We start from the raw sequence: 23910 nt of genomic DNA on the forward strand, positions 1-23910 counted from the left end.
TTTGGGGTGGGGGAGTGAGGGATCGCTTGCATATTTTGTCATTTCACGCTGCCTGCAAAGCAGCCGGTGAAAATGTCTCATCGAAGAGGTCAAATGCCTGGAATATAAATGAAAGAATAGATACAGGGAATCATTTGGCTTTTGTTGGCTTTATCCCTTTTCTATAAGACCAGAAGCATATGTTTAGTTAATCATCATCACTAACAAAAACAAAATAAGTTGGTTTTATTATGATATTTGGACCCGTACCATGGTACAGTATTCCCAAAAGTAGGGAGGGTCATGTAAATACCTGCTTTATGAATATGCTGATCATTCGGTAGTCTCTGTTTCTTTCAAAGTACCACAGTATCACATCTGACAATCATTGTTTTTTAAGCAATTTGTGTTTATCGTTAAGCCATACGTTTTTATTGCAGATCAGAGCTCATCATCTGTGGCTCCAACAGTGAAACTGGGATCCTGCTTGTCTATGGACGGCCGGAGGCACGAGAACGGCCAGAGTTGGCATGATGGCTGTCGGGATTGTTACTGTCATGCTGGGAGAGAAATGTGTGCCCTTATATCGTGCCCTGTGCCCTCCTGTGACAACCCTACCATACGGACCGGCCACTGTTGCCCTACATGCCCAGGTAAGTGTGCACTTTATCTTTATAGAGGCTGGGTGGGTTTTTTATCTGCAGAAAGGGAAAGGGACCATTAAAATCTCTGATGCGCCACTAGGCTATTTTAGTTTTCTAAAATTAAAACTTTGAAAGCGTTTCTGTTTATTCAAATGAAATCAATTAAAATATTGGTCTAAAGATAATTGGAGAAAAGATACTAATGAACTAATGAAAAATTGAGTTTAAAGCACTAAAATAATAATAATAATCAAAACTAACAAAAATGTATTCATGTTTTATAGCAACATATAAATAAACAAATAAATAAGAAAAGCATAGAACAAAGTCATATATAAACTAAATATTTAACTAAAATTAACATCAAAATTAAAAAATCTAAAAATAAAAGCTAATTTAAAACATTAATAAATAAATAAATAAATATAAAATAAAAACTATAAAAACTCTATTGCTCTATTTTCCAAGACTTCTGAAGCCCTACTGTACAGTAGCATTATGCATAACAAACATAAATTAGAAAGGAAGTTATTTAAACTTTGGTTGAATTATGAGACATGCGAGAACTGATGGCATTTCCTTCATCGATGTCAAACCTGGTGCTTTTTGATCATTTTAAACCTTGACACCATATCATTTTTATATTGCATGAGAAAGAAAGATTTGGAAACTTTTTTAAGTTTGAGGGTTTTAAATATTTATAATGTTTTGACCAACAACAGTGTTTTTTAGTGCAGAGGTAACACAAACTCTCTTCCCTGCATTGCATTAATGCTCCACTGTTTCTTTCAGAAGAGTCCAGTTCACATAAACCAGAGCTCAGCGAGGCATCAGTGTGTTTGGCCCCGGGCGGGGAGTACTTTGTGGAGGGAGAGACATGGAACATTGACTCCTGCACTCAGTGTACCTGCCACAGCGGCCGCGTGCTCTGTGAGACGGAGGTGTGCCCGCCCCTGCTCTGCCACAATCCAATCAGAACACAGGATTCGTGCTGCCCTCACTGTCCAGGTGAGCTTTCAGGAAAAAGTTAGACAAATAATAGATATCCACTGTGTCTGCCGACTCAAACTTACCAAAATGCATGTGTTTCAGAAAGATAGAGGTGACAAAGGAGTACAGGGAGATATCAGAATTTTGTACAGGTAGATTTAAGGAGACAAAAAGCATACATTTTTTAAACCTATGGAGTGTAGTGAGATCCTTTTTAGAGCACAGAAGAACTTGACAAAACTATGAGAGGAGAAACGTGTGAATGGGCGTGTACGTTCATGTTTTGTACACGATTAGAGGGAAATGATGAATACTGCATTGGTACCACAGGGCATTGATCAACTCATCGAGAGGAACACCAGATGACGGTGGAAGAGAATGACTGCACATTTGAGAAAATGTTCCAGCAATTCAACTATAACCAATTTCATTTGCTCTTCGGAATGTTTTCAAACCTTCTGAAATGAGTTTTAGTATATATTCAGAATACATGTCTACCTCACATTGTTTGAGTTTTATGTATTGTAATATGTGTCAAGCAAATCTTTGGGACTAGTGACGTCATAATACACTAGTATTGCCAATAACCATAGTATTGATTACTGTGATTTTTGATTATTGATATGCAAATACTACACATATGATAATATTGTAAAAATGGATCTGGTTTGACACTACAAAATAGTAGGTGATGGCCCCTTTAATATTTTGCCTTAGAGCCAAACTCTCTGTCTGTCTTCCTACATTAGTATTTTAAATGATTTATGGGCTAAAAAATAATAAAACTTTTCTTCATAATCTTTATCAAAAGTATCAAAAACTTCCACCCCTGAAACAACTTTCTTGTACATCACCAACCATCACCTAGGCTGTCTGAGCTATACAAGTAAATGTACATTCAGGTGTACATTCAGGTCTGACTTATTCTAGTAATTATGGGTAACAATTGGAGAACAAATACGTTTTTATATCTTGTTTCTTCAGATGATCCAGTCACTCCTCAGACGCCCAGTAATGACAGTATGCCCGGTTACTGCAGGAATGAGGAGGGTGACATCTTCCTGGCTGCTGAGTCCTGGAAGCCTAACGTCTGCTCCAGCTGCGTTTGTCTGGACGGAGCCATTAGCTGCTTCTCTGAGTCATGTCCACCGGTCAACTGTGCCCGGCCTGTGCTCAGAAAGGGCCAGTGTTGCCCCTACTGTCTAGGTATGTGACCCTTATGTGTTAACTTGACTAGAGAATTCTGCATAGCACACTGCGGGACACTGCACACATCCCTGAACTAACACTGCTGAGCATACAGCATTTGCTGTACATTTTCTTCATCTAATGCCATTTTTGTATTTTTTGCCTGGGACTCATTGTTGAAATGGCAAATCAGCTAAAGAAACACAAAAATTAAAATGATTAATTTATTTAATTTAATAACGATAATTCGTATTACGATATTTCGCGATGCAAAAATGTTACGATGCGCATCGTAGAGATGGGGATATTTTACAATATGTTTAATTCTATTCGTTCAGCGGTCAAGACGCTACCTACTCTGCGCCAGCGCGTCACGTGTGCTTATCTCACATATGCGGTAGAGAGAGAAGCACAAGACACAATCTGTGTCTCCAAGTGGTTTACAAAGCGTCATATTTTCCTTCACAATCGCCGTTAAAACACAGCAAACTTGAAGCGTGACTGCAGGCGAGTCACCCCGAAACTCATTTCAAAGGCAGCACAAACGTGTTTAAATGCCAATGTTCATTTATCCGCTAATGTGAGCTGCTGCATAACGTGATATGCAACATAAAGCCAAAAGAAACCAGCGCTGTACCGATCAGAGAAGCGATGAAGTGAGTCGTACTGTAGATTAAAAGATCGAATGACATGCTAAAAAAACAAGTATGTGATTTGCATGATTGAAGAAATGTAATGCAGTTTATGTAATATGTCTTTTTGAAAGATTTTTCTCATTCATTACTGTCTCAAGCAAAGACAACGCAGCTTCAAAGAGACACGAGCCAATAGCGCTTGAGTGTGAGCTCTGTCAGAGTGTTTCATTGGTTGAATGTACTGAATGAACGAACGAGTCAATTGAGTCAAAATGAGACTGAATGAACTGCTACATGTCGTTCAGGGTCTAATATTCTCTGTGTTACAACAATGCATATCCAGTAGTTACTCAACTTTTCTGAAAAATAAAGGTAATGACCCGGTTTCATTTAATTCCAAGGTAAAGTAAATTATGTCGAAACAGTTATGGTATGGAGGTATGGAACAGGTATGGAACATTTAATTACACCATTTAAATTAGTTAATCCAGACAGATTTTAGTAGACTAAGATAATGTAGATTTCGTCGACTAAAAATAGACTAAAACTATGATAAATTGGGATGACTAAAACTAAATTGTATTTTGCATTTTAGTCAAAATTGACACTGATCTTAATTCTAATTTCAATTAAGCCTTAAAATGTTAAAAAGTTGCATGTGCAACAAAATAAGTTACTGAAATTGTTAATATTTTGAAAATAATGTTATTTGAATTTCAGTTTCAGGTGTGTATCGTATCGTGAACCCTGCAAAATTGAGCAAGAACCTTTTAAGGCTAATTGACCTAACCTAACAAACTCCAACAAACAACTACAATCTAAATTCTCACATACACTGATCCAACAAATGCCAACAAACATCTACATTCTAAGTTATCGCTGACATTGATCAAACAAATACCAACAAACTTCAACAAATGCCAGCAAACACATACATTCTTAATGCTCAATGACACTGTTCCAACAAACTCCAACAAAAACCTACATTCTACATTCTTACTGACACTGATCCAACAAATACCAACAAACTCCAACAAACACCTACGTTCTAAATTCTCACTGACACTGATCCAACAAATACCAACAAAAACCTACATTCTAAATTCTTACTGACACTGATCCAACAAATACCAGCAAACTCCAACAAACACCTACATTCTAAATTCTCACTGACACTGATCCAACAAATACCAACAAATTCCAACAAACACCTACATTTTAAATTCTCACTGACACTGATCCAACAAATACCAACAAACACCTACATTCTAAATTCTCACTGACACTGATCCAACAAATTCCAACAAACACCTACATTCTAAATTATCACTGATCCAACAAATACCAACAAACACCTACATTCTAAATTATCACTGACACTGATCCAACAAATACCAACAAATTCCAACAAACACCTACATTCTAAATTATCACTGACACTGATCCAACAAATTCCAACAAACACCTACATTCTAAATTCTCGCTAACACTGATCCAACAAATACCAACACACTCTAACAAATGCCTACTTTTTAAATTATCGCTGACACGGATCCAACAAACTCCAACCAACACCTACATTCTAAATTCTTACTGTCACAGATCCAACAAATACCAACAAACACCTACATTCTAAATTCTACCTGACACTGATCCAACAAACTCCAACAAAGACACATTCTAAAATTTCATTGACATTGATCTAGCAAACATGTTTGTTGGCATATGTTGGAGTTTGTTGAATCAGTGTGAATTAGCCTTTAAATGTAAATGACCAATGTTCACACCCAAATCAAGACGTGAAATTTATAACACTACAGGACTTCACAAAACATCTTAAGGCTAAAAGTAGCTACATTTAGGAGAAACTTTTCAAAATAATGTGTCAGTCCTAATTTTAAGACTTCTACATTTTTGCTCTAAAAGAATTTCCACAAAGAGTTTGAGAACAAAAATCAAAATCAGTGTCTTCAAATCTGTGAATTCACTGACTAAATCACAAACGTCTCACTATAAGATGTGATTATTCTAGTCTGTTAATTGAAAAGGTGCTTATATCCCCTTATTGTTTATAAGATGCAGACATGTAAGAGGCTGACACTTCATTAAGCTGTTTATTTCATCTTTTCACCAGATGCCACACCAAGAGCCGTGTGTCATTTCAATGGAAAGACGTACATGGACGAAGAGCGATGGGACATTGACAGCTGCACTCATTGCTACTGTCTACAAGGCCAGACCCTGTGCTCGACTGTCAGCTGCCCCGCCTTACCCTGCCATCAGCCAATCACTGTGGAGGGCAGCTGCTGCCCCATGTGTCCAGGTGAGGATTTATGTCAGAGAGCAGAGCACCACATTTTCTTCAGAAATCTAGGCGTGTTTTGGTTAAATTATCCTGAAATCGTTTTTTTATGCAAAAAAAAAGTAAAATCATAGCATGAGCAGGTGCGATAGAGGAACATGTTTAAAATGTATAAAGTAATTCTGGAGATGTTTTTAGTTCTGTCGCACATCTCTGTGTCTCTTTTCCTAACTCCCTCCTAATCTTTCTCTCTCTCTCTGGCTCTCATAAAGCAGTGTTTACTTAGAACCTCCTCTCTAATTGAATGGGTCTTTTGTCTAAATACGGACTCGTTGAGATGAATCATTTAAAAGGATTGATTAAGTTGAAGCCGGACAGAGGCTAAATTAGCTCTCTTTGCATTTGGGAGATAGTGTCATTGATCATTCCCCTCTTTATTGCTGTGTCACTTGGCTTTGGATCAATGAGGGGGTTGAGAGTGGTGTCGTGTGCATTCTGGGTAATCACTCACCCTTTGGTGCTTTCCCACTCGAAGACGCAGCTCTGAAGATGAGCTTTTAATTAGCCAGTGGCCTGCAATTTCACGCTGACCCGAATCTGTTCTGAGCGCTCCTTCACAACTCCTTTAACTGCAGTTACGGCGTTTATGTATGTGCCGTTGTGAGTGTGTTCCTCTGTAACTCTAAACACAGCTTTTTTTATTTGTTTTAATTACAGAGACTTATGCTCCCACAAATGTGCCCATTGAGAAGACAGACCTAAGAGGAGACAAGCAAAAACATCAACCAGCCTGGCCCACTCACAGCGAAAATGATATCATGCCACAGTTCAGAGGTAGCCGTTCAAGAGCTCTCACATACAATTACAAACACAGTTTTAAGACTTGGTACCATGAAATAATACAATAACAATAAATATGTGAATATACAGTATATCTATATCGTTCCGGTCAGTGTTGGGTGTAACTAGTTACTAAGTAATTATTTACTATAATTTAATTACTTTTCCTTTAAATAAGTAAAGTAAGGGATTACTCTAATTTCTGTCATTTTATCACAGTTAAGCTTAAGTTATAGTCGTGCGTAGGACCTACGCTGTAACCTACGGCGTAGCCTACGTACGTAGACGACGCCGTCGTGAACATTTATGGTTCTGCGTTGAGAGTATGCGTCGTACTGCAATTACACCGCCGAAACGCTAGTTGGCTCTTTGTGTTTTCCCGGGTTGCTCTTCTTCGCCGATGTTTTGTGTGTATGCTAGTGTTTGCAAGCGATGGAAGCTGATCGCATCTTAACGGAGTTGGAGCTGATCGAAGTAGAAAAACAGTTACTTTTAATTAAATCACTTCAACAAAAAGCTAGAAACCAGAGATGTCGATGCTCGCCATGTTGTTCTTTTGTGGACTCTGAACTTGCCGGAAGAAGACGCCAGAGAAGAAGACGCCAGAAATGCGTAGAAGGAAGTACGATGCTGCCAAACCGACCAATCACAGCGCTTGCGGTCCGCGTAGGGTCCGCGTTGAGTTGACGCGTTGTTACATTTTTGGAGAGGTGCGCGTCAGGCTACGGCGTAGGGTACGCACAGGGTACGCGGCTCTGCGTAGGCTACGCCGTAGGTCCTACGCAGAAGTAAAAATCGCCCATTACTTTGGATGTAATTTAACTTAATACTGTGTAATGTATACAATACTGGAATTGACATTAAAGGGGTCATATGGCGTTTACACGTGTTTAAAATTGCAAAAATGAAAGTGTCGGAACAAAAGATGCATTCTATCAAAAGCGAATGCTCACCCAGACCTGCCTGAAATGCCTCGTGTAACCACACCCCCACAAATCTACATCAGTTCGTGGTATGATTTGACTAAGACCGCCCAAATGTATAAGCAAGTAAGGTGGGCGTACCTGTCAGTACAATTGCTTTGGAACCTGATGTTCCAAATATGGTAAGAGTCGTTACATTTCCGTCACACGCTTGCAGCATTCGACCAGTCACTATGCACTGGTTAACTGGCCAATCATAGCACACCTCGCTTTTCAGAGCGATGAGCTTTGTAAAAAATCTGCGCGTTTCAGAGAGGCGGGGCAAAGAGGAGATACAAACATCTAAAAAAAAACGATAATATTTGTTTTAGCCGTGTCATATCACCCCTTTAAAATTCAATGTCTAACTTTAAAATACATGCATTAATGTATCTTTCTCGTATTTGTAATGATTTAATCAGTTAATAGAGTATTTTATGTCGTTTTATATTATTTATTTGAATGAATTAAGAGTCGTTTCATGTCTATCCTTGAATCACTTAACTAATCAAGGTTGATATAGGATATACTGTAGAAGGTAATTAGTAATAAGTAATTAAATACTTTTTGGAGAGAGTAATTTGCACAGTAATCTAATTACACTATTGAATATGTAATTAGTAACTAGTAATTAATTACTTTTTCAGAGGAACTTACCCAACACTGGTTCCGTTGTAGTCAGATTCACAAACAAACTAATCTTTTGATTTAAAAAGTCGTCCAATTCCATGTAAATGTCAACCTTAAGATGAAAAAAGTTTTTACCAAAGGTTTTCAGCATACTGATAGGTCAGATGTCAATATATGAAGTCTCTTATAGTTTTCCATAGTCAGGTAAGTGAAATGTCACATCCATAACTGTTTATATTCCTCATAAATGGGCAAATAAAAATAAAACAGTAACTGTTTTATGTTCTATAAGAGTTATCCCTTCTCCATTTGTTGGGTATTGTTGCATTATTAGTTGTAATATTATTATTAGTAGTATTATAATGTGCATCTTTTTTGACACATCCATAACGCATACATTTTCTCTCTTTTTTAAAATAGAAAATTTGTGCATAGACTGGTAATTTTCTGATGTCTGGAATCATGAGGGGTTTAGTACAATGTAAACTAAAAAGATGGCTCAATATCAGTAATAAATTACTGTAACAAAAGCTCAATAAAAGGGAAGGAAGGAGGCGGAAACCAGCGAACGTTCAAACACTTTAATCAAATAGTAAATAAACTAAATAGTAAAAAGGTCAGCAGCAACCTCACGGTAGACTGCCGGCCACACAAACATAAACAAAACTTAACATATGTCTGGGCCCGGTCCTCTCTCGTCGTACACTCCTGTCGCTCGTCCTTTTATGCTTCCGATCTCCTCCGTGAGAGGTGCGAGACCGGTGTAATGCGCAGCTGACACTCATTATCACTCGAGTCACCGGCCCCGCGTCGTTCGCCCATGGCTCTCGCCCCGCCTCCCTCGTCACAATTACATAATTACATTCTCTGAGAATTTATATTTCAAGTTCCGACTGAAAATGTCACTTCCATAACACTGGATGAAAAAAAAAGCGGGGTTTCAGAAAAGCGGGGCACAGAGGAGCAACAGTAATGCACGGTATGTGAAAACGAACGTGTTTTTTTAACCGTAAACCGCGTAAACACACTGTCTTACACCAAATACACACAATAATGTTCGTTTTAGCCATCCAATATGACCCCTTTAAACCATCTGTTTATATTTTACTAAACCCTTGTTGATAGCGCTAAACATCCGAAAAATATCAGTATATGCACAAGTTTTCTATTTTAAAAAAGGGAAATGGGGAACACGTTTTTTGGGAGACAACAAACTTTGTAGGATTTCTGTGAATTAAAATGCACAAACTTGAAGCAATAATACCCAACAAATAGAGAAGGGATGCCTCTTAATAAAACATAAAATATTTCATTTTCATGTGTACATTTATGAGGAATAAGGACCGTTATGGATGGAACATTCCTGAAAATGGCACTTACCAGACTATAAAAAATCATGCGCGAAAAATTCAGCAAATGCGTTAAAAACTTGAAACGAGACCTCACATCGGTATTTAAACAACCAAATGTTAATATCTGTGCTATTAGTATAGCAAAAATCTTTGGTAAAAACTTGATATTTTCATGGTTAGGTTGACATTTTCACGGAAATGCCCTTCTGCAACTTTTAAAAGGGTAATATTTATATGACATGGTGCTAAAATGTTTTATTGTAGTGAGGCATAGCTGTCAGCTGTTAGCAAAGAGCAAATGCTAACAGGTCTGTTGTGGGTTATTCCAGGTGAATTTGGGAGTCTCCAGATGCCATACTTAGATGGCAAGACGCCATTGCCACATGAGAATGCTGGTTTGCACTGGGCCTGGGTGGCACTGCCCATACTAATGATGATGCTCACTATCGCCGCCCTGCTGTTGGTCAACCAGCGTAAGCAGTGGATCCCTGTTCCTTGCTACCACACACCCACAAAGGTACATAAACAAAATAAACATCACTATATAAAAAACAAGCCTGCTATGCATAAACTGTGTTGAGTGTTCAGAATCTTCTTATTGTAGAAGATCTTATTGTTCTGAAGTTCTTATTGTATCCATTATGTTGAAGTTCTTATTGTATCCATTTCATACAATTTGTTTCCTGGTGGGTGGGCTAAAACTACTACTACCAAAAGTTGCGTCAAATCAACCAATCAGAGCTAGCCAGTGCTAGATGCTGAAAAGATGCCCATGTGTTGTGTAATATAAGTACAACATCATCAGTACTTACACAAACCATACAGGAGTCCACATGAATTGTATTCTAGACATCCAGGGACGGATTATGACTTTGATGTACCCTGGGCAGGGATGTTTCTAAGGCTCCCTAGCATCACATATTTTTCGAGAGCAGTGTTGCTCTTATGCCCAAATACAGGACTTATGAGCTGTTCGCACAGAACTCATCTATCCTTCTAAAAACGCATGACGCAGTGTTTGAAAAAGCACAGCACATACCGCGAGGGTCTCTTGGCACTCTTTTGATAACAGAAATCTCCATGTGCCAACTTGCTATTGTCAACAAAAGCTTACGACTCTTGTCCCGCCTTCGGGGTCTTCTGATTGGTCCACTGCTTTGGGACTGACATTGATGAGCTGCTCTGTGTGTTGACACAGCTTATTAAAACCATGGTGCTTATGTGAGAGACGCTGCAAACGGCGCGAGACGCAGGCATAACAGTTAAACACATCCATCTAGAGCGTGTTTACATAGAAAAACTATATAAAAGTGGTTCAGCAGAATAGAAAAACGGCTTCTGTGTAAAATGCACAAAATACAACACAAAGTGGTTTATTTATATTTCGCAGTTCTCGACACCTCAAAAAGCTTCTGAACTCTCCAACTCATATTATGTGGGAATAGGTTTAGCTCATTCCTTAAATAATTTATGCATTAAGAAGACGAGCATTTAACAGTCCATGCATTATAAACTAAGCAATATCAATCACCGAAGCATTTAACGTTATCTTAATAAAAAAGTTGGTTTTAGCTTAGCTGAGAGGTATCTTTCGTGATTTCTTCAGAGAGAACTCTTCCACAACGTAATCCAAATCCAGCTGTCTCACACCAGCTGACTGCATTCAATGGCCATTAAAGACAGCGAACTGAGATGTCTTTGACACATTTCTGTGGTTTTAAACTCATTTTGTTATTTTGCCTTCTACTGTCTTCTACACGTGACTTCTGCACGCTTATATTCCACAGTGTTTTTTTACTCACCTCTAGATGTCCCTCTCAACAGCGCGGCAATGCATTAGGATTATTTATTTGATTTATTCGCTACGGTTAATACTTCACAACTTCAAAAACATCCCTTTATTCCACAGTATTCAGCGCTATTTTATTGAGAAAATAAAATAAATAAAAATTATTCACATTAAATTTGCAAGGGCCCCCTGCTGGTCTAGTGCCCAGTAGGCCAGCCCTAGCGTTAATCCGTCCAGGGGCGGACTGGCCATCTGGCTTACCGGGTGCTTTCCCGGTGGGGCGCTAACGTATGGGGCCGGAACTAACACGTTTGCCGCTAACGTATAAGGCCGTAACGAACGCGTTTGCCGCTAACGTATGGGGCGGTAACGGAGGCGTTGGCCGCTTAGACGGACGTATCATAAATGCGAATGCACGCAACGCGAATGCAAAAGACACGTATGCATGCCCCCCCCCCCCCCCCCATCGACAGATTCTGTGGAGGGCCGATGCGGGCCTAAAAGTGCCTGGGCCGAATTTTCTTCCCATCCGGCACAGAATCCGTCCCTTTAGACATTGATTTTTGAAGTGTAATTCATTATTGCTCAGAAAACAGCTTTTACACCAACCAGACAAATCAATCTCTGACGTCAAACAGACGCCCTAGTAAGAAAACATCCTAGGTGTGTGTTTTTATATCAATTATTACTTTTCCCGATAGCAATTGCTGCCCTAAAGTTGCATGAGCCTGAGAAATGATTTACATGATCCAGGACAGCTCATCAAGTTTGTGTTGTGTTATGTCTCCTGCACAGCCCACGTGTCTCAATAACCAGCTGGAGTATGTGGACTGTCAGAAGAGGACGAAAGTCCAGGTGGACAGCCCCCAACGCATGCTCCGCATTGCAGATCCAGACTCAAGATACAGCGGCTACTACAGCATGCAGAAACCCAACAACCTGCAGGCTGACAACTTCTACCAGACGGCGTGAGAAACGGGAGAGCGAGAGAGAGTGAGTGATCGAGAAAGAGAGAGACTGAGCCCGTGTTCGGCTGCTTAAACCTCTGCGGCACACGAACACTCATAAAAACTATAGAGACAGATAAAGCCGTCAATTCAAGCGGACAGAGAAGAGACCCTGGTAAACAATTATAATATTCACTTAAGTCACTCCGAGCAAGAAAATACAGTATATATCACACGTCAACACCCGAAAGTTTCACCGGGAGCAAGAAGCGGCACCTATGTAACCGAACCAAACATTAACCGGGTGTTATTGGTAAATTGGAGAAGACTCTTCCGGAGTATTTTTGTGATAGGTTGAGCATCTTTTTTTGTGTGAGTGTGAGATATTGTGGCTGTTCAGGCACAAGTTGAAGGTAGTTGTGAAGTGATTAGGACGACCGGGGTGGGGGGTTTTTTGTTTGTTTTTAAACAATATTTTTACTGCATTCCTACGTTTTGTCGGAAAAGAGAGAAAAGAGCGAAACATTTGACTGGTGCTTGTGTGAACACAAGGCTGAACCAAAGCTTCTCTGTCTGAGGTACCTGATACGCCCAGAGAGGGCGCTGTGGGACGCTCACCTTCCCGAGACAGAGGAGACGCTGGACTGTGTAGAGAAAAGAGAGAAAAGAAAGGCGAGTTTTTGTGGGAGATGCTACTGTAAGATTTTGATTTCCCCAGTGCTGTGGATGAATTCGACCGAGCCTTTTTTTGCTCTTAAAAGACAAATGGAAGATAATGGAGTAAGCTACTCTGTGGACAGTAGATCTTCCTGCTAGATGATGGAGGTGTGGTGTCTCTATGTTGTAATTCTGCTTACGTGTATGAGCGTTTTCCCATTTAACCATCCAAACACCATTTGTTCTTTCTCTCACAACCAAGGGCAGATTGACTTACACTCCTAGCAAATATATATATTTTACCGAAACAAGTTGTGAAGGGAGAGAGTAAACGCGAGAACATAGCGATAGTGGTTTGGATTTGAGGCTATGCTTTACAAGTGCTGCTTTTTTTGCTTTGATTCTTCAAACCTCATTTTGTAGGCATCAAAACCAGTAGCGTCCTTAAGGAAACATTTACCATCAAAATCAATCAATCAATGGGCCTCTTTTGTCAAACACAAGTGGAACAAATTTTTGTGTCAATTGTTTGCGAAACCACCCTTATGTAAGTTGACAGGTTATGCAAGAATGGTTTTACAAACGGTTATTATATATTAGTAGTTCTGTGAACGATTACACGAAATTACTACATTGTCGTTAATCTAGATTTTTTATGAACTATTACTACATAATGGTAGTTCTATGAACGATTAACACAAACATTATGAAAATTTTTTTACACCATTTATACATAAACTTGGTCTGTATGTGTTTTTTAAATGAGGCCCAAAAATCTAATCGAGTTGGTACAGGGGGTTTGCGACAAACGAACATGTTTTTCATTTTCTTTATTTGTACTTTTTCACAAAACTGCCTCCCTTTCAGAAAACTTCCTAATGTTACTAAGGCACCTTTGTTCTGTTTTTCAACGACAAATTTGGCTTCAAAACTCCAAAACTATTATAGCGGCGTATATGTACATATTAATGCTAAACTGAAAAGATATTTTGTGATTATATATGTACGTGTGTATGTATGTGTTGGCATGTACGTACAAGTGCGTACGCACACATGACTTCTCTTCGATCTGTAAGGTTCCTAGTTCATTTTCCTAATGAATGTATTTATGATTGAGAAAAAATATAAGACGGCAAATTGAGGATGACAGGCTTTCTGTTGCCTTTTTTGTTTGACGTTAATTTAAAAAAGCACAGATGATGATGATACGGAAAGATAGACAAACATCTCATTCTATCCTTTTTTGTGTATTTTTTCCCCCAGTTTTCTCTGATCATAGAGCTTTGCTCTTCAACAAGTTGGCTTTGTTTTGACAGGCTTTCAAGTCAAATCCATTTTGTTTATTGAAAATTGAACAGCGAAGATGTGAAATGCAATTTGCTATGTAGTTATTAAGCGCACAGCACATGGCATCATTGCTGTAGCAAAAGGATTGGAGTGTGAACTATCAGTCCTTAAGTTTATTTTTAAAAGCAAATTTAATTCAAAGCCATGTCACATTGCCATGTTAAGCGACGAAGCTCTCGTTTCGTTATTCCTTGTTATGATTCCTTACAGGTGTCAGAACTACTGGAATGTAGATGGTTGAAGTGAGGGGGTGGGCAAGGTGAGGGCGGGGCAATGGGAGGGCAGAGGGGTGGGGACTGTAGCTATGTGATAGTTTGTCTTGGTTGTATCTTTATCTGTATGTGATATTGTTTGTAGAGCTGTACAACTTGGCACTTTTATATATAGAGAGAAAATCAACATATAGTATGCGTTTCTTTTTCTTTTTTTACAAACCTGTTTAATACAAAAATTTGCCCTTGATTTTTCCCGAAAACCTTGTAGAACCCTGTGCAGGGTTTATTGGGTGAATCTCATGAAATGTGTCCGCCCCTAAATCAAACGAAAAAATGGAATAAAAATATTATATTTTGCATCAAAAATGAAACCAAGTGTAAAATCATTGTTTGATTTATGATATCATTTTCATGACAAAACAGCAATTTCCACCACGTATAAGTTTTGAATATTTTCTAATTATGTAATGTAATTCTGTCATTTTTGTACAGCATGCTGTAAAATAACTATAATACACTTTGATATAAAAATGATTTTAAAAAAGAATATATTTTGTTTAGCACAGTAATGAAAATGAAATGTTTTTAGCAAAATATAATTTCTTGTTTCATTTTTTAGATTTCGGGGTGAAATAATATTAACAGGTTTTGTTAGATTCACCCAATGATACATTCGTTTCAGAACTTAATCTATAACTGCAACATATTCGTAATTCTGTTATAAAGCTTTATATTAACAATATAATTTACTGTGTAATCACCACAAGCCATAACGTCTTTGCCTTATTTCAAACACACAAGTATGCAGAAGCAACTGAGATCACAAATAAGCACTTGCTTTTGAGACTTTAGGGTTAAACGCACCGATCTGGGCCTTTCGCTTTTGTTTATCCTCTAACACGTTTCCGTTTCGTGGAAATGAAACAATTGATTAGTAGTCCTGTCTTTCAGTCACGGCCAATCATAAAGCATCAGAGAAATAGTAAACAAGGTTTAGTACTAGAGCACTGAAGAGTATTGCTCTGGAAGACTCAAATACAAATCCCCTACAAGAATAAACTCATTTCAGCAAGATGTCATCCATATTTAATTGGCAATGTGAGATCTGTGCAAAGCGCACTTTCAAGTTCACTTTCACACACAAAACAACATTTCCACCTCATTGCTTCCAAACACTCCGTGTTTGAGGTTGTGAAGGAAAGCTTACAACACTGGTTGGATTTGGTTCGGACAGATCTGCATGTTTATTTGGGTTCTACTGAGTTGTCTTGAATTGTTTTAGTGCATTCTCCAAGTATTGTTGTAAATACTTGAGTGTCACTCGCCAAAACAACCTAAAAAACTAAAGAAAATGTTTAAAAAATGACACAAAAAAGGTTTCGAAAGAGATAAAAATTAGAGATGTAATATATTGTCTATGACCTTAATAATTTATTGATGAGCTGAAAAACTGACCTTAGCCGTCTCTCAAAGAGCGTTTCAAAGTTTAAGACTTCACAGAGTGTCCGTTTGTTCTTTGTTTGTTTGTTTTTTTGGCTCTACATAGAGCAGAGAAGTGTCCACATTCAAAAGACGGTAGACAAGTGTATATGTTCTAGAAAATTTGTCCCTGTATCCCCTCTCCACCCTCTCCAGTCTTTCCACGTGAATTATCATCCCTTTTAGAGTTTGTGTACTACTGGTGTTTAATGTTCATGTAAAAATAATGTCAACATGGGTCATGATATTGCAGGTTTTTAAAAGGGTAGATGAAATGTTGACTCCGAAATCCTGTAGCACAGCAGATTCTTTTTCAATTTCTTGTATCATTTTGTTTGTTTCTTTGCAGCACAATAAATACTTTTTAAACAATCAAGAGTCCTCTTGTCCTGTTGTAAGTCATGCTGCTTATATCTACTCTACTTTGTAATGTTGACAGTCATTTTTTCTTCATCTTATTTCAAATGATATCTATTGAAAATGAACGTCTGCATGAAATATTATAATTAAGATAAGAAATACCATTCAATATGTTATATTACTAGCCTATGTACCAAGAAGATAACACAAATCCAATTGCTTTACTACATAGGCTACAGGTCAGATCCAATTCAGACTTGTAGGGTACATCAAAACAATATTAACATTATAACTGACCTCTTTAACACATTCAGTAGGCCCATAACATTACCATGGACTACACATAAAGCTTGTGCATAGTGAATCAGGTTGAAATGTACTGTAATTAACAATCAAGATCAAATAACTGACCGTTACAACAATTATAAACCCATGATGGATTAAACCAAGCAGAGGCTTAAATCATGTGGAAATACAAAAGGGGCAGTGATGTATGTACAGTAGGTTTTTATCATTGAGGAATAATAATTCACGGGATGTGTTTAATAACAATCGCTGTTTTTGATAGGGGTTTCAGTGGTGTGCCGATAGGTTGTGGTCGTTGATCCTTCGAACGTTTGACACCAATAATAAATCAGACCAGACCAGAAAATGCAGGTATTTTATGAATGCACTAACCCAACGAGACCACTGAGTGGCGGCAGAGAGCTGCGTAACCATTTCAGAGTCTCGTAAAAGATGCTGATGCTGAGGCGACCAGGAACAGGCGAATGAATAACGCGAGAAAAAAGGTAAAACAAAATTTTGAGCATGAAGTGTATGCAGTGACAAAGTCAACAGTGTTAACAGTCAGGTCTCAGTGACACCGAATGACAAATTTTGAAATAAACAAACTGGGCCATTAACTATTAGATAGTTAAAAGACTCTGACTCTGTAAATCTTAGGATGCTCGACTAAATGTTCTTCCCATTTTACATTCAGACTGGCAGTGTCCCTTAAATAACAATATAAACAGTTAAGTAGCTCCCCTGTAATCTTTAAGTGTTTATACCCTCTAACCTTGCTGTATTTTAAGCCTATTCTTTTTATTACTCTTGTACGATCTGTACAATGGTTGCGTCACAAACATCAAATTCTTATCCACCACAAAATGTGTATATTATACAAAAATATTTTTATTTAATAATAATGAATTAATTATAGAATCATATTTTTATTTACCACTGTGAAAACTGTAGTCAGTACAATATATTTGTCAAAAGTACCCTAAACATGTCTTTGCGGTCTTTCTTTTACTGTATATCTCACATACTGTAGTTTTATTAGTGTATTTTGAGGATGTGCGGATGTCACACAGTCTTTTTTTAGATCACAACCCACCAGTTGACAACCACTGTATTGAATAATTATAATTATAATAATAATAATAACAATAACAATTACAGTAATATTACTGTATTCGGAGCAGGATTGTACATTTACATGCTGGCAACAGTGTTTCCGGTAAACTACTGTTTAAAAAATAAATTATTTTTTTAGATTTAGATTTTGAAAGGATAAAAGGTCTTGAAAAAATCTATACGGTTGACTATGGCATGTGACTGGTCTATATCATTTATGCATGCTGCATGGAAAGCCTGATTGATTCCAGAAGATGTCAGATGACATTTTCCAGCATGCTGATCTAGAAATCATAATTCATGGTGCCTGCTGATACAAAAGACTTTGTTACAAATAAGTGAAGCTTGATTTTATAACAGTTCTGCTGGCGTTCAGTAATGTTGATGTTACTGGCTGTTAGACTTTATTTCATGCTCTATTTCTTAATACGACAGCATAACACTCTGCTTCATTTAAGCACATTGAGAGTTTGTCAAAGATGCAACACTTTACAATGAGGTTTGTTAACAAATAGATAATCTATTGAAATAAAATCATATAATATTATATTATATTATTCATATACTTTAACTACTTCAACAGCATTTATTATTGTTGGTTAATGTTTATTTTTACATGCTTATTTAATATTTGAATGTAACGTAAAATAGCAATAGACATCAAAACTTCAATATTGATTAATTCATTCTGTTATTCATTGTTAGTTCATGAAAGCTTATGCAATCTGAACCTTCTGAAAGCGTTCTTAAACATCCGGAAAAAAATAAACAGAAGCCAAGGAAAACTTTATTAAATACTATCCTCCAACAGTGGATCTACTGTTTGGCTTGTAATGCCCATTCGTTTTTTTTCCCCATGTGGTGGATTACAATAACACCCTTTGAATGCATTTATGTGTGTTTGTGCATTTGCGTAGCGGGCTAAAGATTTTTTGTGATGTCTGTGTGTATGTTTCTCTGACCTTTTGTCCATTTTCATTTTCATAATTGTCCAGGCATGGCAGAAATGTCCATCAGTTAATCCTCTTACTGTGACTCTAATGCAGGCTTTGTCAGAGCAGCACCATGTTAATGGAACAAGCTGCTCGGAACCAGCAAGGTGGAGAACAGCCAAGTCCTGACAGTCTTCACTGGCAAAGTTTGTGTACCAGCCGTCCCCTTTTTGTTAATGAGTAGTACTCATTTAAAGAACAATAGTCTGTTCTAATATTAATTGTAATTGGATAAATATGCTGTACTTATTAATAAAGTCAACTTGTGTAACAAAACGTGTAACAACTATTATAATTTACAGCCTGCAGCTAAACGACTTGATGACTTTAATGTATAGCAGTGCCGTGAATGCACACTAGTGAGTGGAAATCTGCTATTTTGTCTTCCTTTCAGCAGAGTTCATAGGCAATCGTTACATTGCCTAAATAATATTCATGATGTATTCATATTAACGTGCCCCTCCCACTTCCAATTGTTTTTGTGAACAGTAGCAAAAACATTAACAACTTGAGTTATGTAACACAGTGGTTCTCAAACTTTTTCGTTGTAAGGCCCCCTTTGTGTAGAGTGCATCGCTTTGCGGTCCCCCAAATAAAGACTTATAATCTTAAATGTAACATTTTTATTTAAACAAAAACATATTCGGTTATACAATGCTGAAACATCAATTATTTTGTCTGGTGGTCTTATTTTTCTGATGTTTGATTGCATAAAATCTATGATCAATTTCTATATTTCATAAAATGCCACAAAATCTGTGGCCCCCTGGATCCATCTCGGGGCCCCCCCAGGGGCCACGGCCCCCAGTTTGAGAACTACTGATAACAAATGCAGCACCGCTTACAGCCACACCACCCTCAGCACGCCCGCTTTCGTCATTGTTCACGGACTACACTCTCCATGATCCCTTGCACCAGGCACCTTGATTACACCATGCACCTGCAACTCATCACACCGGACTCCATATACTGTTCTATTTTTTTCATTGATTGTGATGTCTAGTTGTTACCTTGTATATGTTAGCTCAGATCCCTTGAGAATTCTGATGCTGTGTTTCCCGTGGATGTATTTTTGTCATTGTTTACCGGAGGAGTTTTTTTATCTGTTTTTTTCTCGTACTGTGGATTATACTCTGTGGATTATACCCTGTGGATTTTGTCGGTTATTTTTCACCCATGGACTTTAATTAATTTAATTAATTAAACTTAATTAAAATTTAAATGTCTTTCTGTCTGGTGTGCATCGTATCTGTCGGAGTAGTTTCTGACAGAAGACCTGACCGACCAAACATACGATCTCTGCCAGGACGGCATGACTCTGGAGAGGTATGCAGAGGATTTCTTTCTTCTTGCAGACTGGTGAGTTGGAGCGACCCCGATCTTAACCATTTATTTTTGTCTGGACTGGATGATGATCTACTCGCTCTCATTATGCTTCCTGACGTAGATGAAAACCCCCTGAAGGACTTTCTTAACCGAGTCCTCATGGCTGTGGGGTGTGAATTCTGCATCGGGCAAAGTGATGAGAGTAGGTACAATAATCATCCAGTTCCAGCCTGGATGGGGGGGGGTGTTCTGGCTCACCTGGGATGTGCGCCTCAATCCTCCGCAGCCCAGCTCTCCGACCCCCACGGATCCTGCCCCAAACCAGAGACCAGCCAGCCACCACCCCGCAGCACGGAGCGATAGCCAGACCTCACTGCAGACGCCCCGCCTCCCTCAGCAGCCAACACCTTTTCGCCAGTCTCCAAGAAGCTCCCTCCCTCTCTCCCTCCCTCTGCCTCCCTCCCTCTGCCTCCGCCTCCCTCTGCCTTTGTCAGCCAGCTCGTCAGCCCTGGATCTGTTGGCACCCGGAAACCCCTCAGCTCACCCTCTGCACACCAGAGTCCGAGACTCGGACTCCACCTTGGCCCTTCGACCCAGTGGCTACACCTTGGCTCCTGTCTTCCTCGTCTCCGCCGTGGCCTGTCATCCCACTGGCTCCATCAGGCTCCCTCGTCCCTTCGGCCTTCCCTTCGAACTCCTCCTGGCTGGTCTCTGGCTGCTCTGGACTCATCCCTGGCTCCTCCCTCTACCTTCACCATCCCAGCCCTATGGACTACCCCTGACCACCTTCCCTTTGCCAACCCTTTGCCCTCCTCCTAAGCTCTCCCCTCCCCTGTTGGTTCGTTAAGGCGAACCCTGTGGATTTTGTCAGTTATTTTTCACCCGTGGACTTTAATTAAACGTCTTTCTGTCTGGTGTGCATCATATCCGTCAGAGTAGTTTGTGATAAGTTATTTATTTGAAATGCAAACAGAAGCACACCAAGCATCTTTTATTAAAAAAAAGCTGTAATTTCACAGAAATGTACTGTTTTTATAGATTTTTCATGCATTAAAATACGGTTAAAAAAACGTCTAATTATAGAAAAAAAAGACTGCAAATTTTCATGAAAAACATGTTATTTTGCATGAGAAGTGTTATTTAAAATGTTTTTACTGGCACACCGGCTGCCGGAAAAACTGCATTACAATGTGTAATTTCTGTGGTTCTCGCATCACAGGTTTTCAAAACACCTTCTTGTGCTATTTGTGAAAAATAGCCTGATCTCCCAGCAATTCACACACAATTCACAAACAGCTATTTTATAAAGTGGCTAATTCGCACGAAGTCAATCGACAAAAAATTGTTAGAAAAAACACCATGCTCACTCTTAAAAATAAAGGTGCTTAAAAGGTTATTCACAGTGATGCCATAGAAGAACCATTTTTGGTTCCACTAAGAACCCTACAGTCAAAGGTTCTTTAAAGAACCATCTCTTTTTTTTTACCTTTTTACAACCTGAAGAACCTTTTTTCACCACAAAGAACGTTTTGTGCAACAGAAAGGTTCTTCGGGTGTTAAGGGTTCTTTATGGAACCATTTAGACCAAAAAATTTCTTCTATGGCATTGTAAAGCACCCTGCTGAAGCCCTTCCCCTAACCCCACCCCTAAACCCAACATTACTGTTCCAAAAGCAAATTGTAGTAAAAACATACGAAAGAGATCGCACAAATTTATATGAATCGGCCACCTCCAAAAAAATGTTGGAAAAAATTCTCGGCCCAGACATCATGGCTGTGATACCCAAACAAACAGAACCACAATTACATTTTCTTTACACTGAGGTATTTAAACGGCTTTCTGTACTTACAGTTGCCTCTGCATATTAAAGTGGAAAGGCGATATTAAACATCACCTTCAAATACCATTAGCTACAGTGGTGGACACACACCCTATAAGCAATAAACCCAAGATGTCCTCACTAAAAGTACGTACTACAGTGTTCCGTTTCATATGCAGAAGTGATACTGAGGTGAAGTGTGTGTGTGCAGTATGTGTGGATTTTCATCACAGATAGATGCTACTGGTTCTGCATTATTAACAACACTACTCCTCGCTTGCCCACAGTGTTTTAGTCCTCAGCTGACTGTCCTTCCTGCTACCTCACATCCCACATTCTCATCGGTTGACCCAGTCCTTGAAGTCTGAGCCTGTGAGTTAGCCAACAAACACACACACGCAGTCACACACTGCTGGAGAATTCTGACCATTCACATGATTACAGACAGCATGACTGCCAAGCTGGTGTGCTTGGAAACAGCAGAACACAACAGACCAGTAGTTCCCCTCGGTTCAGTAAGAGGATTAGTGGAAAGTCAATATAAAATACAGTAAAAATCTTGGTCTGCGTTTCTTTTAGGCTGATATTCATCACAGGCATCAGATGATTAGTAATAGTAAAAGTGTCATTGATTGTTTTTTGTTGTGAATGTGTGAAAGGTTTAGTCTGTAATCGTATTATTCACTTTATCAATGGGATTAACTAAACCAAGGCCAAAAAATCAAGTTCATAAAGTTAATCTCACAACACAAATGAATTCAAACATTATTTCACAATGCCCTCGGAGAACGATTTATGGCTGACTGGTTCCATAATGAACCTTTAACATCTGACAAACCTTTCTGATACACAAAAAGTTATTTTTAGTGAAAAGGTTTCTTTAGATTTTACAAAAGTAAAAAAGAAATGTGACCCTTTAAAACTCTTTTAAAAGGTTCTAGAAGCATGTGTGACCCTGTCTGTGAAATCCAAGATAAAGTTTTTTTTGTGATTTACTTTTATCTACGTAAAATCATCCACCACAATGTAAAATACATTGTATAAAAATGTAATCTTAATATCTGTAATATTGACTGTGTATGGTTATATTAAAGATATACTCCACCCAAAAATGGAAAATCTGTTGTGAATTACTCACCCTCAAGTACAGTTCCAAACCTAAATTTCTTTTTTGAACACAAAGATATTTAGAAGAATGTAAGCAACTATGATTTCTGGGGTCAAAAAATGGTAGTCATTAAAAATAAAGGTGCTTGAAAGGTTCTTCACAGCGATGCCATAGAAGAATCGTTTTTGGTTCCACAAAGAACCATTCAGCCAAAGGTTCTTTAAAGGACCATCTCTTCCTTACCTTTTTATAATCTGGAGAACCTTTTTCAGCCACAAAGAGCCTTTTGTGAAACAGAAAGGTTCTTTAGATGTTAAAGGTTCATTATGGAATCATTAAGATAAAAATGGTTCTTCTATGGCATTAAAGAACCTTTTAAAGCACCTTTATTTTTAAGAGTGTAGGTGCCCCAGAACTGTTTATTTTCCCAAATTCTTGAAAATATCATCTTTTGTGTTTAACAGAACAAAAAATATATATATATTATTTTACTATAGTAGTCAATGATGCACCAGAAATGTCAGTTGCTAACATTCATCCAAATATCTTTCTTTGTGTTCAACAGAACAAAAAATAATAATTTGGAACAATTTGAGGATGAGAATAATTTATGACAGAATATTAATTTTTTGGTCCAGTAGGCCTATCCATTTAAAGATCACAGACCGGGTAACGAATGGTTCTGATAAAGAAAATGGTTCTTTGTGGAACTTAAAATTGTTCTTCTACATCATTGCTGTTGAAAAGCCTTGCATTTTTAAGTAGCGGGAAAATGTTCCTTAGATAATTAAAAAGTAAGAAAGAAATGGTTCTTACCAGAATCTTGGAGTAAATTGATATTTGGGAAACCCTAAATCTTCACTGTGAAAAATCTGTTGCAGCACCTTTATTTTAAATGCAGAAACGTTCTTTAGATTATAAAAACTAAAGATAGAAATGGTTTGTTG

At 38.3% G+C, this 23910-nt stretch overlaps 1 protein-coding gene across 2 annotated transcripts in view; it reads left to right on the top strand.

The window, feature by feature from the left end:
* crim1 (cysteine rich transmembrane BMP regulator 1 (chordin-like)) overlaps window positions 1-14848 on the top strand; it is a 132155-nt gene extending 117307 nt beyond the window's left edge. The window contains exons 11-17 of one of the 2 annotated variants that reach the window (XM_057343247.1): window positions 420-632; window positions 1419-1631; window positions 2598-2819; window positions 5571-5759; window positions 6456-6572; window positions 9852-10039; window positions 12107-14848. In XM_057343247.1, coding sequence (XP_057199230.1) covers window positions 420-632; window positions 1419-1631; window positions 2598-2819; window positions 5571-5759; window positions 6456-6572; window positions 9852-10039; window positions 12107-12283 — 1319 coding nt within the window. In that variant the 3' untranslated portion in view covers window positions 12284-14848. Of the gene's footprint in view, window positions 1-419; window positions 633-1415; window positions 1632-2597; window positions 2820-5570; window positions 5760-6455; window positions 6573-9851; window positions 10040-12106 lie in introns of both variants that reach the window. The other variant, XM_057343246.1, reaches the window with a different exon arrangement.
* The last annotated feature ends 9062 nt before the right edge of the window (window positions 14849-23910 follow it).

This window comes from Triplophysa rosa, linkage group LG10 (genome assembly GCF_024868665.1).
Source record: "Triplophysa rosa linkage group LG10, Trosa_1v2, whole genome shotgun sequence".
NCBI classification, from domain to species: domain Eukaryota; kingdom Metazoa; phylum Chordata; class Actinopteri; order Cypriniformes; family Nemacheilidae; genus Triplophysa; species Triplophysa rosa.